This window comes from Myotis brandtii, unplaced genomic scaffold (assembly GCF_000412655.1).
Source record: "Myotis brandtii unplaced genomic scaffold, ASM41265v1 scaffold355, whole genome shotgun sequence".
Lineage (NCBI taxonomy): Eukaryota > Metazoa > Chordata > Mammalia > Chiroptera > Vespertilionidae > Myotis > Myotis brandtii.
Genome location: NW_005363642.1, coordinates 1311910 through 1329157, shown reverse-complemented (window position 1 = coordinate 1329157; position 17248 = coordinate 1311910). Strand labels below are relative to the sequence as shown.

Below are 17248 nucleotides of genomic sequence, written 5' to 3'. Positions count from 1 at the left end.
TCTCAGTGTCCCGGTAATCGCTGCAAGCACCTCTGAGGGAAAGCCGCCCTCGAGTTCCGACAGATGCCAGACAGGCCAGTTTCTCCCCATATGAGTCTGGGTCCCCAGAGACTCACCCGGAACTGGAGTTCAGAGCAGTCGGGAGCTTGAGACTCCCTCCCAATTGAAAAAGACAACTGTGTCCTCAGTTGCCAGCCCTCCGTACCTCCATGTGCGCCTCCGTACCTCTGCACTTTACTTCTGCACCGCCTCTGAGTCTCAGTGTGCTTTTCTCTTTCCTTCTAGTTGTAGAATTTCCACTCAGCCAGCCTTCCTGTGGTTCATTTTGTCTTTTAGTTGTATTTTTGAAGTGGTTGTGCGAGGCAGCAATTTCTGGTGTTTACCTATGCCGCCATCTTGGTTTCCCAACATGAGCTTTTTAAATACAAATCAGATCATTCCGCTTCCCTGTTAACCTTCCAATGGCTACAAAATACATGCCACAAGGCCTGCATGATCAGGCCCTTTCCACCTCTCCAAACCCCATAAGCCACCCTGCTCCAGCCAGACTGGCTTCTTTCCATTCCTGCAACCCACGGGCCCTTCCTAGCCCCAGGGTCTTTGCACTGGCTGTTCTCTTTATCTGTAATATCCATCCCTACTTCTTTCCATGGCCAGCTCCTTCAGATCTTTTTAGGTCTTGGCTAACATGTCACCTCCTCCTGTAGGCTTTCCTTGACCACAATTTTCACGTGATTACCTCGTTTACTTTCACCTTGCTGTGTCTCTCCTAGAACCTGTATTTGTCATAGTCTGAACTAATTTTATTTATTGCCTTTTGCCTAGTTCCCCCTCTGTGAGGACAGGGACCTTGTCTTTCTTACTTGTCACTACAGCCCCAGCATCTACCACAGTGCCTGGCATGCAACAGTACCTCAATAAGTATCTGTTGAATGAAAATATCTGTAAAATGGGCATAACAGTTAATGAAGTGCATACTATCTGCCAGACCACGTGTAAGCCCTGTACCAATTTCTTTATGTTCAAACAGCTTTTCTCAGTTTATTTCTCTCGGTTCCCCTCTCTGAAGACAACCTATGTTGTCATTTTCCTTTTTGCCTTGTTAGACATGTTATTTATCTAGAACCGAACTCAATGTTATTGTGGTGTTTTTTTTTTAACTTTCTACACAAATGGTCACATTTTTACCTATACTATCTGCACCTGGCTTTCTTCATTTAACAGTCAGGGGGTGGGTCACTTGTGTATCACTGATGGAGAATTGTCTTGACTCCAGGAAACCCTTCCTTCCTTCCTTCCTTCCTTCCTTCCTTCCTTCCTTCCTTCCTTCCTTCCTTCCATTTTTCCTCTCTCTCTCTCTCTCTCTCTCTCTCTCTCTCTCTCTCTTGTTTTCATGTTATGAATATTTTTCCAACATTTTGTTATGAAGATTTGCCACATACAATAAAGGTGGAAGAATTGGACTTCAAACAACCACATAGCTACCACTTTACATTCTATAATGAATGTTTGGCTGTATTTGCCTTAACCCATCTCTATCCATTTGTTCATCCCCCTATCCATCCACCCATTCATTCATCTTACATTTGGAACATTTTAAGTGAATTGCAGATGCTAGCACACTTCCCCATACATCCCCCTTTCAGCGTCCTTCCTTGTTCATTTCAGGTCTGCACAGTAGTATTTAGTTGGTGGATGAACCATGGTTTGTTTACCCCTTGCTCAGGGACACCTGGGGGTTTTCTCCATTGGTGTGCTAAGTATCTGATCCTCACTCACTGATTTTCAGTGTACTCCTGCGAGGTGGAATCACTCTCCCATACGCCCATTTTACAGACGAGAGATCACAGGCTCAGAGAGACTGTGTTGCAAAGACACACAGCTGGAAAGGGATCAAAAGCAGGCGTTTCATATTTTTTTAAACTCAAACTCTTCTTGTGTGTCCACTCTGTGCTCGTGCCACTTCCAGTACCTCACTGTCCTGTGAGCTTCGAGGTGGGGTTTGTTTATAAACAAATGGACATGGGGAGCAGGAATGGTCAGGGGAAGGGAGTGGGACCCCCAAGGCCACCTCCCAGGCAAAGCTATTTAGCCTGTTGGGGCCCAGGAGCCCCTCCTGGCTGGGAACACCCCTCCCCTGGGCCTGCTGACCCTGGTGTTCTCTCTGCAGCCTTCCCAGAGGAGCTGCCTGCAGACCTGAAGCACAGGAAGCTCGGTGAGCAGGGCGGGTGGGGAGGGGGGGTGGGTGGACTGCAAGGCAGAAAAGCCAGGACTCCTCAAGTGCACATAGAAACTGGCATTTGAGAGTCGAGGATCAGAGAGGCAAAGCCGCGTGTCCAAGATCACACAGCTAGTGAGAGGTGGAGCTGGGATTAAAAACAGGTTTTTGATCCCAAAGCTTGTATAGTTCGAGGGCTGCTGGGAAACTCAGCTTCTACAAAGCCTCCTCCCTAACATCCCTCTTCTTTATGCTGAGTCACAGCTGAGACCTTGCTCCACTGCTCCTTTCAGAGTGCAGTCAGTCACCCGTGCCCTCCCGCCCCCAAGCTTCAGTGAGCCTCTTCCTCCTAGCTCACCATCTTCCCCACCAGATGCTTCCTCCCCCCGCCCCGCCACCTCCCTCCTCCCACCCAGTTGTTATTGCAAAGGTGGAAAGACCAGCCCCTGGGGAACAGACTGAGGAATGAAAGGCTCATGGTCTGATGGAGGAAGCCTAGTCCCTGACCTCAGGGAGGTAGGGGTCCTGCCCATGAAGATCCCAGGATAATGGAGAAGCAGTCCCTGTCTTCAGGGAGCTCCCAATCGAATGGGGGAAGCAAGTCTCTAACCTCTTAGATCTCCCCATTACACCCCTGCCCCAGTCTGATGGGGGTACAGCCACTCCTCTTTGGGAAGTGCTTGGGGCTCCTTGGGAGCTCTGTGACTGGCTGTAGAAAGTGGAAGGGCCCTGGGCCAGCAGCCTGTGTACAGGTCTGTCCTGCCTCAGTGGCTCAATGGGGCCATCACGAGTCTCCATTCAGGAAGCTCAACGGGCCCAGGCACAGGAGAGGGCTGGGACAGGGGCCTGGCTGCTGGGCACAGAGTAGTTGCTGATCAAACCAGCTTTGCCCAGGGCTGAGAAGCAGACAGGAGTTTCCTCCAACTGCCAGGAGAGAGATCTACTCTGCTCCCAGAGCGCTCCCACCCCAGGAAGGCCCCTCCAGGCACCCACTTAGATCCCACGCAGCCTCTAACACGGCCTTCCACACAGCCGAGCCCCTGACTGCGCCCATGGTGACTGGCACTTTCCTGGTGGGGCCAGTGAGTGACTCCTCAGCTCTGCCCTGCCCATCACCCGCTGCTCTGTTCAACAAGGAGCCAACATCCGTCCAGACCCAGCTGGAGGAAACCGTCCTGACGCCTGGTAGGTGAAGGGCTGGGAGAAGGAGGGCTTCCCCCTCCCTGTGCCAGAGGAGTGACGAAGGCAGGGCCCACCAGGGACAGAATCCTGACCCCCAACCAGTGTCACCCACTCCCGTCCCAGCCAGTCCCATCCTGGGTTCCCATCAGCTCAGTCTGCGCCAGAAAACATGTCCCCCCCTCCCCCCTACCCCGGGAGGCACAGCAGGGAATCCCCACCAGTTAGAGAACTCCCCCGCCAGCCAGGGCATCCATCCACTGTGGAGGGAGCACCTCTCTGTGCCAGCCACTCTGCCAGGTGCCAGGGACACTGCCGTGGGCAAGGCAGACACCGCTGCTGCTCTTCGGGAGATTGGAGCCCTTTAGGAAGAGAGTCAGATACTAATCAGATAAGCACAAAACAGGATCACAAACACAGGTGCTGCAGAGGGTCGCACCTCACTGCCTTGGTCTCTTGCAGCGCCCCCCTCCAGTTCCTTGCTGAGCTGCCTGAGTCTCCCTGCGGGGTCCATCCACATCATCCCCACCCTCCCTGCTCTGCCCCAGGGGCTCTGGCAAATCTCAGGAGCCGGGACAGAGGCGTCCAGTATACTCATCTACCAAGGTGAGTGAGGGAGGCCTGGCCCCGCCCCCTCCCTGCTACCTGACTGCTCCCTCCTCCCCAGGCATTTGGCAGGTGCAGCCTAGTAGCCTTTCATGATCCTTCCTCTCTCTGTCCCCATTTCCCAAGAATCAAAGTAGAGGAGCAGAGCTCCCAAGGGGGTCTGGGTGAGGGGCCCACTGAATGAATGGCTGTGTGGCCTTCAAGTGTCCCTTTTCCCCACTAAGCCTTCGTTTTTCCTTCTTTTCCCCACATTATTAAACATTATTATATTTTAAAACTACAACATCAATACATTGTAGTTTGTATGTACCAAGTACCTTTTTAATACACATTAAAAAGTCAAATAATAAGAGATGCTTATAAGGATCACTGAGTTTCTCCCTCACTCTTTTAGTAAAACCCTGTGAGCAGTTTGGTGTGCATCCTTGCACAGCTTTCTCTGAATTACCTTGTTTCGTGATTAGTAAAATGATCCATTCTGTCGCCCACAGTGATGGGCTGTGAATTGCCCAGGGGAAGGCATGTTTGGCTCTCAGAGATGGGAGAGAGAACGAGGCCAGGGGTACACTTCCACTCAATTGAAGAGCATCCTTTGAAGATCGCATTGCCAATTTGTGTATAAGGCACAGGTGCCCCAGAAGCAGGGGGACATTTGGGGCATCTAGGAAAATGAACGCTGACCTAAGCTCTCGCTGAGCTAATTGTGTCCGTTTCACAGATGGGGAAACCAAGGTTTCAGGCGCTAGATGTCACTCCAGAGCTTTTTCTTCAACTCCATCCTGAAATGTTGTCCTTTGAAAGTTCTCTTTTCCTCTCCCCAGACTCCCACACAGGCTGATCTGAGGTGGGGTGACTCAGTTGGGTTCCTGGATGGGCATCTGGTTGTTCTTACATTCCCTTCCCACCTAATGTAGGCGAGATGCCCCAAGCACCCCCTTCCAGCAGCCCAGCTATCCCCAGCCTCCCGAAGTCCCCAGACCGGCCTGGCTCCACCAGCCCCTTCGCCCCGGCTGCAGCTGACCTTCCCAGCATGCCGGAGCCAGCCCTGACCTCCCGTGCAAACATAACAGGTAAGGGGCTCAGGGCCTGTGAGAGGCACTGGAAGCAGGATTCAGGCCCTGGGGAGAAGAATTGCTGCAGACGATCAGGCCACACCCAGCTGCCTGCGGGGACTAGCAGGCTGAGTTTATGTAAACAGGGCTGGGAGGGTGTCCAGGGAGTGGAGGGCCTGGGAGGGTAGGTGAGGGGGACAGCTGGAAAATCCATGTCCCACCTAAACCAGGCCACCAGCCTTTACCAGCTTCTCACCCGGCAGGAAAGCCCAGTGTGGCCAGATCTTCTGAATTGTCAGCAGGATCTGGAAATCTTGATTTTTTACATATTGTGATTTTTAAAAACATTGGTGAAAATGTTTAAAAGTACAGTAAAGCTGGCCAAAGGAAGACATCTTTGAGCAGGATACAACCTCAAGTCCCCACCTTGTGACACCCCCTTGCCCCCCAGCCCTTGTGGGCTCTACCCTCTGCATGCTTCTGCATACTCAGAGGACTGAATGCCTCGGAGGGAGGAAGACCCTAGCGTACTCCTCACCCTAATTCTGACACCGTCTTCTTTGTCTCCAGAGGATGAGATGTCCCCCACCAAATGCCGGGCAGTTCGCAAGGTCTCCAGCAAGCTTCCAAAATATCCTGGTGAGTGGTAGCAGGGTCCCTCTGCCCTGGGTGTTGGAGGCGGGAGCCCAAATCTGGCTTTACTTCACTCATTCACTCAACATTTATTCAACTGCTTATGTTGGCATGCTCATTCATTCATTCACTCATTCACTCATTTGATTCTGCCATCATATTTTCTGGCACTCAAACTTAAGTAATACTTATTGAGGACCTACCCCTCAATAAGCGCACACTAGTGCTGCATCTTGTTTGCAAGGTTGAGAGAATGAATGAAAGAAGAGTGGGTGACTGAGTGAGGGGATGGAAGGAGTTGATGATGAGTATAGGATAGAAGGTGAGAATGGAAGAGCAAATAGTGAATAGCCAAGTTAGTTAAGTGCTTATTCTGTTCCAAGTACTCTTCTATATTAAATCATTAACATCACAAACAACCCTCATATTACCCCCATTTTACAGAGGAGGAAACTGAGGCATAGCAGGTATATAACATGCTCAAGATACACTAATAAGTGGTGGAGCTGGGATTTGAACCAGACACCTGGATTTCACAATCTTAACTCTTAACACCCCACCAATGTCCTCCCTATTGTGAGTGAGTAAAGAAGGAGGTTAGTGAGTAAATGAAGGAGTGGAAAGGTAAATGAGTGAGAAGATGAGGGAATGAATGAGTACAGTGGGGCCTTGACTTACGAGTTTAATTCGTTCCGAGACCGAGCTCGTTAAGGAGCTTGTTAACTCAAATTACTCTATCAACTCAATGCAAAAAATCGGCAGAGAGACAGCTGGTATCTCAAAAAACTCGTTAGTCGGGACACTCGTAAGTCAAGGCCCCACTGGATTTGGGTAACAACGAGGCAGCTAATAAAGAAGGTAGTTGGTAAAGATTGTGTGGAGTATGAATGAAGAAGCTAGTGATGGTGGCCAGGCTGGCCTCTTGGCTGCCCTCCTGGTGGCCATTCCTGCCACTAGCATCCTCCCCTCACCCCACACATCCCTTGGCTTTGCAGAGTGTGTGGAGCAGTTTTGCTGTTCACTACGGGACAAGTACCAGGCCAAGCCCGCAGGCCAGGAAGACATCCTGGTGGAGGTGGACTTGATGAGGGCCCGGCTGGAGAGGAGCAGCAGCAAGAGCCTGGAGAGGGAACTGGTCATCCTGGACTGGGCAGAGCAGCAGCCAGCCCGCGAGGGTCTGGCTGGGGTGCTGCTTGCTGCTAGCGACTGCCGGCGGCCGCGTGAGACACAGGTGATTGCTGTGCTGGGCAAGGCAGGACAGGGGAAGAGCCACTGGGCCCGGGCAGTGAGCCGGGCCTGGGCCTGTGGCCAGCTGCCACAGTACGACTTCGTCTTCTACCTGCCCTGCCGCTGTTTGGACCGACCAGGGGACACCTACCGCCTGCAGGATCTGCTCTTCTCCCTGGGCCCGCAGCCACTGCCGGGGGACAGTGAGGTCTTTGGTCACATCCTGAGGAGGCCTGACCGCCTCCTGCTCATCCTGGATGCCTTTGAGGAGCTTGAAGCCCAAGACGGCCTCCTGCCCGGTACATGTGGACCCATGTCGGCGGCAGAGCCCAGCTCCCTCCGAGGGCTGCTGGCCGGCCTCCTCCAGCGCAAGCTGCTGCGAGGCTGCACCCTGCTGGTCACGGCCCGGTCCCGGGGCCGCCTGGCTCAGAGCCTGAGCAAGGCGGACGCCCTGTTCCAGATGGCGGGCTTCTCGGCCCAGCAGGCTGAGACCTATGTGGAGCGCTACTTTGAACATTTGGGGGCCACTCACCAGCAGGAAAGAGCCGTGGCGCTCCTCCGGGGCCAGCCCCTTCTTCTCAGTCACAGCCACAGTCCCACTGTGTGCCGGGCCGTGTGCCAGCTCTCGGAGGCCCTCCTGGAGCTGGGAGAGGAGGCCGAGCTGCCTTCCACACTTACGGGACTCTATGTTGGCCTCCTAGGCCCAGCGGTCCGTGACAGCCCCCACGGGGCCCTGGAGACCGTGGCCAGGCTGGCCTGGGAGCTGGGCCGCAGACACCACAGCGCCCTGCGGGAGGACCAGCTCCCAGAGAAGGTGAGGGCCTGGGCTGTGGCCAAAGGCTTGGTGCAGCCTTGCCCTGGGGCTCCAGAGACCGAGCTGGCCTTCCCCAGCTTCCTCCTGCAGTGCTTCCTGGCGGCCCTGTGGCTGGCCCTGAGCAGTGAGATCAAGGACAAGGAGCTGCCACAGTACTTGGCACTGACCCCGAGGAAGAAGAGGCCCTATGACAACTGGCTGGAGGGCATGCCGCGCTTTCTGGCCGGGCTGGTCTTCCAGCCTCATGCCCGCTGCCTGGGAGCCCTGGCCGGGCCGGTGGTGGCCAGTGTGGTGGATGGGAAGCAGAAGGCGCTCACCAAGTACCTGAAGCGGCTGCAGCCAGGGTTGCTGCAGGCCAGGCGGCTGCTGGAGCTGCTGCATTGTACTCACGAGGCGTTGGACGCTGGCCTTTGGCGGCATGTGGTACAGGGGCTCCCCGCCAACCTCTCCTTCCTGGGTACCCGGCTCACACCTCCGGACACCCACATCCTGGGCAGGACCTTGGAGACAGCGGGCCGTGACTTTTCCCTGGACCTCCGCAGGACTGGCATTGATCCCTCTGGACTCAGGAGTCTCGTGGGACTCAGCTGTGTCACCCAGTTCAGGTGGGGTCAGGGGATAGGGAAGCGGCTTCTTTGCATTGAGCACCTGCTGTGGTCTTGCTACCATGCTGAGTTCATGCTGTGGGGTCTCATATAGTACGCACAGCAGCCAGGGGCCGGGTGGGGAGACGGGCAGAAGTGATTCCCTCTGTTTTTAAGATGAAGCTGAAGTTCAGAGAGGGCCAGCAGTTTGCCAAGATCCTACATACACCCAGTGAGGGACAGCTTCATTCTTTCAACCAATATTTGAAGGTGCCCATAGGCCAGGCACTGGGCCGTGTGTAGAATCTAAAACTGATTGAGGTTCATATTTGTTTTCTCTCCACCCCTGATCAAGCCACCATTCTGTCATGATTAGATTAAAGCCACAGCCTTCCCTCAACTTCCCTACTTCCATCCATTCTCTCCTCTTCCACTTCACTATATTTAACCATCAGAGCAGTCTTCCCAGAACTTGAATCTGGTCATACTTACAACTCTTTAAAAGCATCCCAATACCTCCAGAATGAAGTTTAAATTCATGAATTTGGCTCATTTAAATCCTTCTGTGATCTGTTTCATCACTTCAGCCTAATCTCTAGAGACTCCCTCCCACCTTACCCATAAATAGACTTTACCCAAGCTGTAAGGTCCTACATCATTGTAGTGGTTCAATCAATAATTTAGCACTGAGCTTCCTAGTAGTCAAAGCAAAAAGGGAAACAAAACCACTCAGAGATTTGGAAAAAAATATTAGTAAGGGTTGGAGTGGTCATTGAGGCTTTCTGGAGGAGGTAGGGGTTAAGCTGGGAGAGGAAAGTATCTGAATACGTAGGAGGTCCCTTCATGAAGCTGCCCCTTCATTATGGTCTAGCCCTGTCACTGTGCATGGGTCTGAGGCCTTCCCTCCACAGGGCCGCCTTGAGTGACACGGTGGGGCTGTGGGAGTCCCTACAACAGCATGGGGAGACCAAGCTACTCCAGGCGGTAGAAGAGAAGTTCACTATTGAGCCTTTCAAAGCCAGTTCCATGAAGGACGTGGAAGACCTGGGCAACCTTGTGCAGATCCAGAGGTGAGGGGGAAGGGGAGGGAGGTGGTCCAGGCCATGCAAGTGGAAGGCCTATAGGACCTGAGATCAAGTTTGCCACTAGCACTTCCAAGGCATCCTCTCCTTTGGGACATCCCGGGCCCTCGCCCTGGGCCACAGCTACCAGAATCTCTCAATGCAGAGCCCCGAGAACTTTCACTTGGTCCCGTACAAAACTCGCCATCATGTACCTCATTCTCTCAGCTAAAGCCAGGGATGTGCGTACTCTTCTTTGCTAAGAGATTTTTTAAAAAAAAAATTTTTAATATATTCTGTTGATTTTCCACAGAGAGGAAGGGAGAGGGACAGAGAGCTAGAAACATTGAGAGAGAAACATCGATGAGAGAGAAACATCGATCAGCTGCCTCCTGCACACTCCCCACCGGGGATTTCCCTGGGCCACAGCTACCAGAATCTCTCAATGCAGAGCCCCGAGAACTTTCACTTGGTCCCGTACAAAACTCGCCATCATGTACCTCATTCTCTCAGCTAAAGCCAGGGATGTGCGTACTCTTCTTTGCTAAGAGATTTTTTAAAAAAAAAATTTTTAATATATTCTATTGATTTTCCACAGAGAGGAAGGGAGAGGGACAGAGAGCTAGAAACATTGAGAGAGAAACATCGATGAGAGAGAAACATCGATCAGCTGCCTCCTGCACACTCCCCACCGGGGATTTGCCCGCAACCAAGGTACATGCCTTTGGCCAGAATCGAACCTGGGACCCTTGAGTCTGCAGGCTGACACTCTATCCACTGAGCCAAACCGGCTAGGGCTTTGCTAAGAGATTTTAATGAGCTGAGCTGCCTTCTGCAGCCAGTAACAGAAGGGACACCTCCGGCCACCTTTCAAGGCAGCCAGGACCAGTATCGTACCCATTTTATAGAGAGCAGCGCTCTGAAGTCCAGAGAGCAGAGGAAACTTGGCCACAGGACAACTGTCTTTCAGTCATGCCATCATCATGCATTGTCTGAGCACATACTCCGTGCTGCCTGGGATGGGTCTGGGAAGTGCCCACTCTGGGCTTTGCCACGGCACACACAGTAATGCCTTAATAACGTCCTGTCTCAGGTTTTATATTTTAATAGGGGGCATCTGTAGCCACAAGAAAGGCAATCTTTGGGGGGAATTTTGGGCATTAGGGCAGGCATCTTAGGACACATAGGTAGGGGCTCAGCAATAGGCAGAGAGCCTACTCCCACCTAACATTGTCCCTTCTCTCCAGGACAAGAAGTTCCTCAGAAGACATAGCCGGGGAACTCCCCGCCATCCGGGACTTAAAGAAGCTGGAGTTTGCGTAAGCAAAGGGGTGGGTTGTCTCGGGTCCCCACGGGGTTTCTTCTCCAGCATTAGCTGGGCTTGTGCCACCAGAATGGAGATGGGTCCCCAGAATTATTCTTACCCTCTCACCCCACCCCTCTGGAAACTAGCTTCTAACAGCTGGGGCTTGGCCCTTCTGGGCTAGTGAAGATAATTGGCTCATTTCCTGGCAGACATGCTTATTTGAATTCATTCATTCAACAGACCTGCTCAGGTGAACAAGGCCACTGTCCTCAATGAGCTTGCAGCCTAGTGTAAAGAGACCGTTGCCACCTGCTGAAATAAGTGGCAGGAAACTCCAGGATTGTGAGAGTGCAGATGTGGGGGAGGCCAGGGGACTTCCTGGAGGAGGTGATTAAAGCAATAAACCTTGAGAAAGGAGTGGGCATGAGCATGTGGGGAGGCCACACAGGGCAGAGGTATTGTTATTATCTCCCCATTGTACAGATGCAGACACTGAGGCCTAGAGAATGTAAATTGCTTGTGCAGAGTCACAAAAGTCAGTGTAGCCTGGCTCTTGCTCCAACAAAGGAAAAAGCCAAATTCGTGTTTGGTCCTTGTAAGGGAATCTAAAATCATCTAACGATTAGGAAGGACTTATTAAACGCCTACAGTGTACTCAGCACATCTTATATATTATATAATTTCACTAATTTCAAGAGCTACTTTGGGAGATAGTCATTATCTTTCCCATTTTACAGATGAGGAAACTGAGACCCAGTGAGGTTGAGTAACTTGCCCAAGGTTCCCTCCCAGCTGGCCACCCACAAGCTGTCTGCTTCTCCTGGTCACTGCTCCCCCTGCGCCCAGAAAAAAAAGCGGGGGGGTTTCTTGTTTCAATCAGAGACAAGTTGCTAAATTTGTGCAGAGATAAAAATATTGTTGAAAAGAGGAAATGTATGAAAACAATCACCAAGGGCTCCTCTAGCTTTGAATTATTTTCAGCTTAAAAAGCCCCTAGTTCAAGATCGGAACTGTGCTTGGGGGGAACAGCAGCCATGGGGTGGAACAGCCCAGAACCAGGACACAGGCCACCTGGAGGCCGGAAGCCCTGAGGCAGTTCTGAGGAAATAAGGAAGGAAGGAAGAAAAAATATTCTGGGCGCATGACTGGCAGCCACTGTTCCAGGCACACTGTAGGCCTCACCTACCCACAGAGGTCAGACTGCTCGGGCGCTGAAAGTCCTGCAGAGGCTCTGCCTTGTAGACAGGGTTCTTCTCTGATTCAGCGCTCACTTACCTCTTCACCTGACCTCCTACACTCCCTCCCTTGCTCACTCCACTCTAGTCACATGGGTCTCCTTGCTGGTTTTCAACCTTTCTAAGCACGGCCCAGCCTCTGGGTTTTGGCATTGGCTGTGCCTTCTGCCCAGGACACTCTTCCCCAGATAGCTATATGGCCGGCGCCCTCACTGTCTTCTAGTTCTCACTGAGCGAGGCCTTTTCTGACCCCCATTTTTTTCTTAATTGATTACTGACCCCATTTTTAAAAGTAAAATTCCACCCCACATCATGTATTGTCCCCCACACCAAATAGTATACCAATATTTTTTCATTGATTTCAGAAAGGAAGGGAGAGGGAGAGAGAAATAGAAACATTAATGATGAATCATTGATTGGCTGCCTCCTGCATGCCCCCTGCTGGGGACTCCAACCCTGACCTCCTGGTCCATAGGTCAACACTCAACCACTGAGCCACTCCTGAGGGGCATAACCAATATCTTTGATTATCTGTCTTACCCACTGAATGTCAGCTCCACAAGGGCAGGGATTTTTGCCTGATTTGTTCACGGCTGTCTCCGTGGCGGGCTCTATGGGCCTGGCACCCAGGAGGCCAATAATCAATATTTGATGAATGAATCCCTTAATCCTAAAAACCTCAGAAGGTTAGAGCTAAATTTTAGAAGACTGAGGTGCAGAGGCGAAAGGATTTGCCCCAAAGGCCCCAGGGGAGGGAAGCGGCAGGTCCTCGGCTCAAATCAGATTGTGGACTCCTATCTCGGAGACTAGTGGTTCCCAAACTTTGGGGTTTCAAAGACACAATATTTCAGAGTGAATCTGAGTGGCTATGTGCAGTTACCATCTTAATTTTTATCAAGTATAATTCATTCAAACAAGCAAATAACCCCTGCTGGCACCATCGTTTTATCAAAGAATGAACATTTTAATGGCAAAAAAGTCCAAAGAACATAATTTCAGAATAAAGGACTGTTCTATGTTTACCATATCTTAAAAACAAAGCAGCCCTCCATTGTCTTTATTTTTCCCATTCTCTCAAAGTCTAGTCTAAATGACCATCCAGGCTAGGTGGCCTCCCGTGAGTTAGTTAACCTCTCTGTGCCTCCAGTTCCCACCTGTAAAATGGGGACAAGAATTGCTCTTAGCTCAGAGTCATGGTGGAATTCAATGAGATCTAGTCTGAGTGAAGGACACGCTGTGTTCCTGGCACGTAATAAGTGCTCAAGAAACTCTTCTATTTGTTATTAAAGTGGAAATAAGCAAACCATCTTTCTTGGGACTGGTAGTGGTCCTCAAGTCAGCATTTGGGAACCAGGCCAGGGCAGGAGAAGTGTGCATGTAGATGTAGGCAGGAGTGAGAACCCATCCAGATGAAAGCTGGGGAGCCCCCAGGTGGCCACTTGAGGTGCTTTGAAATCTTAGAGCAGATTTGGGGTCCCACTTGATGGGACTAGGGGGAGGAAAGTCAGGGTAGGGGAGGAGGCCTCAGACGGGCCTGCCTTCTGTGCCCTGTCTGTACCCCACCCTGAGGCTGAATTGAGGGACCATGACTGTTTCAGGGTCTTACCTCTGCTCTTTGCTTCCTAGGCTGGGCCCTGTCGCGGGCCCCCAGGCTTTCCCCAAACTGGTGAGGATCCTGGAGGCCTTCTCCTCCCTCCAGCATCTGGAGTGAGTACAGACCCCAGAGCCACCTGTGACTCAGGCTTTGGAGCCCCCAAACCCTGCCCCTGTTTGTGTGAGTTTGTGTCTCTTTGTCCTGCTGCTTCCTTTATGGGGCTGGTGTGAGTGACCAGATGACCCCACTATAGGGAAGTGACAACAGATGGCAATTCCCCCTCCCCCCCTTTTTTTTAAGTCAAAACCTTTTATGACCTTTGAAACTCTTCCCCTCACATGTTGCTCCCAGCAGTCCACAGAGAAGCAGGGTCAGAGAGCAGGATCCCACGGTATAATCAAGGCACAAGAGGTTTCCAGGAAGTTGCCCAAACTTGTGAGGGCTCCTAGGAAGCAAAATAGGGATTTGGGTCCGTTGAGAACTACAACCTTGTCGCCTGGCTGGCTGATTGGTGCCCCTGGGTGATGAAGACTCCCTCTCAAAAGCTCAGGAGCAGATAGATATCTGCTCTGGTGTGTCCAGGGGTGGGGCATGGGAGGAGGCCCCAGATGGGCTGGAGGGAGGGGAAAGGTCAGGTGACTTCCCTGGCTGATGGCCCTCCATCTGATTTCATCTGCAGCCTGGACTCGCTGAGCGAGAACAAGATCGGGGATGAGGGTGTCGCGCAGCTTTCAGCCACCTTCCCTCGGCTGAAGGCCCTGGAAACAGAGGGGAAAGGTCAGGTGACTTCCCTGGCTGATGGCCCCCCCCCATCTGATTTCACCTGCAGCCTGGACTCGCTGAGCGAGAACAAGATCGGTGATGAGGGTGTCGAGCAGCTCTCAGCCACCTTCCCTCAGCTGAAGGCCCTGGAAACGCTCAAGTAAGTGGGCTGGGCCTGCCCTTCTTGCTCCATTTTCCCTCAAGGCAGGCTGGCTTTTTTATTCTTTCATTCACTTATCCATCCTCCAGTCATTGATCCACATAATCATTCATCCATCCATTCCTTCATTCTCCTTTCACTCATTCATTCCTTTATGTAATCATTCATGCATCCAATCACTTCTTAATTTAATCAACAAATATTTAAGGAGCACCTAATGTGTGCAGGCTCCATTCTAGGCCCCAGAGATCCAGCTTTAAACAAAATAAGCCACATCCCTGACCTCAGGAGTCTTCTAGTGAGAAGACACAATAAACAGGCAAACAAACAAATAAAGCCATGATTATAAAGTATACTAGAAGCCCCGTGCATGAAAATTCATGCACTGGCAGAGGGGGGAGGGAGTCCCTCAGCCCTGTCTGAGCCCTCTCGCAGTCCAGGACCCCACGGGGGATGTCCACCTGCCGGCTTAGGCCTGCTCCCTGGGGGATCAGGCCTAAGCTGGCAGTCAGACATCCCTCTGGTAGCCTGGGAGTCCTCAGGGAATGTCCACTTGCCAGCTTAGGCCCGCTCCCTGGCGGAACGGGCCTAAGCTGGCAGTCGGACATCCTTAGCGCTGCCGAGGAGGTAGGAGAGGCTCCTGCCACCGCCACTGTGCTCACAGCCATCAGCCTAGCTTGTGGCTGAGCGGAGCTCCCCCAGTGGGAGCGCACTGACCACGAGGGGCAGTTCCTGCATTGAGCATATGCCCCCTGGTGGTCAGTATGTGTCATAGTGACCAGTCATTCCTGGTCGTTCTGCCATTAGGGTCAATTTGCATATTACCCTTTTATTATATAGGATAGTAATAAAAGTAAACAATGTTTAGTGACAGAAAATTACCCTGGAGGTGAAATAGGAGAGATAGATTAGGATTTATCAGTAAAATATTATCAAAATAGTATATTTTTATTTTTTTAAACTATTCTGTGTCCTAGTCAAATGGTTCTAGGTTCAGTTCCAGTCAAGGGCACGTACCTTGGTTGCAGGCTCCTCCCTGGACGGGCCCCTGGTCAGGGCTCTTGCAGGAGGCAACCAATTGATGTGTCTCTCTCACATCATTGTTTCTCTCTCTGTCTTTCCCTTTCTCTTCCACTCTTCCTAAAAATCAATGGAAAAAATATCCTGGGGTGATTAACAACAAAAGCTATTCTGTGCTTTGGGAAATAGGAGATAGATATGATACAAGAAGATCAATATGATATTTTTCTTTTTACTGAACATAGATGGTATCATCAAAATTTATCCACACCCCACTTCATAACCATGATTAGGATGGCCACAGAATTCACCAGAATTCACTTAGGCATTTCCTTGATTATAAGATACTGAGATTTCTCAAAGTAATTTATAGTGTTCTAGGTAACACTGTGAGTAAGCCAGATTTCTCTTTTAGTCCTTCCTTCCTTCTTTTCCTTCCTTTCTTTTCTCCTCCCTTTTTCTGGTCCATCCCTCCCTCTTTTCCCTTCCCCTCTCTTTCCTTCATTTCACCACCCTACTTAACTTTTTATTGAGCACCTACTATGTGCGTGGTGTTACTCTAAGCACAGCAGAAATACAGTAATAAACAAAAAAACAAACCAGACCCCTTGCCTTGTGGAGCCCACATCCATCAGACAAATAACATGAACACTTACGTAGTTACAGAGCTGAAAAGTCATCCCAAGGGGCCCTCACCGTTTTGGCTCAGTGGACAGAGTGTAGGCCTGCGGATTGAAGGGCCTGGGTTGTGGTCTTGATCTCCAGTGGGGGGCCTGAGGGAGGCAGCCGATCAATGTTTCTCTCTCATCAGTGATGTTTCTGTCTTTCTCTACCTCTCCTTCCTTTCTGAAAGCAGCCAATCAATGTTTCTCTCTCATCAGTGATGTTTCTTTCTCTACCTCTCCCTTCCTTTCTGAAATCAATAAAGATATATTTTTTAAAAAGTCATTCAAAGGGGATGCTATAAAATCATAAAACAGGTGTGGGCAGGAAAGCACTCTCTCTTGTGCATCCTCACCCCCATCATCCCACTCAGCCACAGGGCCTAGCAGTATCCTTTTATTTACTAAGAGTTACCACCAGTCTACCCACGTGCCCTTCACAGTTGATGACCCACAGCTCTCCTTGAGGTCATTGTCCTGTCTTAGCTGCTCTGGGCCACCCTGTGCAGAAGCGAGTTTCTCAGTTCTGTCCCAGGGAAGGCAGGTAGTGGGGAGGGGTGTACAAGGTTGGCCCTCTTGCTGTGTCCCTGCAGCTTGTCCCAGAACAACATCACGGATGTGGGCGCCTGCAAGCTCGCCAAGGCCCTGCCCTCACTGGCTGCATCCCTCCTCAGGCTGAGGTGAGTGGGGCCCTGCTGAGCTGGTGGGCCGGGGGAGGGCAGAGAGCCCCCTTTGTACCAGCTGCAAAGTCCCACACTGGGACCCTGGAGGCAGTCACTGCAGGCTGTTCTGCTGTGTCAGAGTTGCACAACTTGCAGGGGCGGGGAGGGGAGGGAAGGGGGTGGTGGTGGTGGTGGTACCCATCTAAAATCCAGTATGAACACAAACCCCTGGTTGGGCAATGCCTCTGTTTCTTCATCTGGAAAATGGGTACCATCCCAATGCCCTATGGAAAGCCCTTGGTGCAATGCTGGGCCCCAGGGCACAATAAATATTGATTCTCTTCTCCCAGGGGATGGAGGACTGAGCTTTCTCTAGAGCCTTTTTATTTTATTTTATTTCAGAGAGAGGAAGGGAGAGGGAGAGAGAGATAGAAACATCAATGATGAGAGAGAATCATTGATCAGCTGCCTCC

The 17248-nt window shown here is 51.4% G+C and overlaps 1 protein-coding gene across 4 annotated transcripts in view; it reads left to right on the top strand.

Moving 5' to 3' along the window:
* CIITA (class II, major histocompatibility complex, transactivator) overlaps positions 1-17248 on the top strand; it is a 58764-nt gene that overhangs the window by 31056 nt on the left and 10460 nt on the right. For 3 of the 4 annotated variants that reach the window (XM_014544187.1, XM_014544188.1, XM_014544190.1), the window contains exons 6-16: positions 2171-2215; positions 3251-3403; positions 3860-4003; positions 4918-5073; positions 5626-5694; positions 6684-8334; positions 9225-9383; positions 10622-10693; positions 13542-13622; positions 14339-14431; positions 16707-16793. In XM_014544187.1, coding sequence (XP_014399673.1) covers positions 2171-2215; positions 3251-3403; positions 3860-4003; positions 4918-5073; positions 5626-5694; positions 6684-8334; positions 9225-9383; positions 10622-10693; positions 13542-13622; positions 14339-14431; positions 16707-16793 — 2710 coding nt within the window. Of the gene's footprint in view, positions 1-2170; positions 2216-3250; positions 3404-3859; positions 4004-4917; positions 5074-5625; positions 5695-6683; positions 8335-9184; positions 9384-10621; positions 10694-13541; positions 13623-14338; positions 14432-16706; positions 16794-17248 lie in introns of those variants that run through there. The other variant, XM_014544189.1, reaches the window with a different exon arrangement.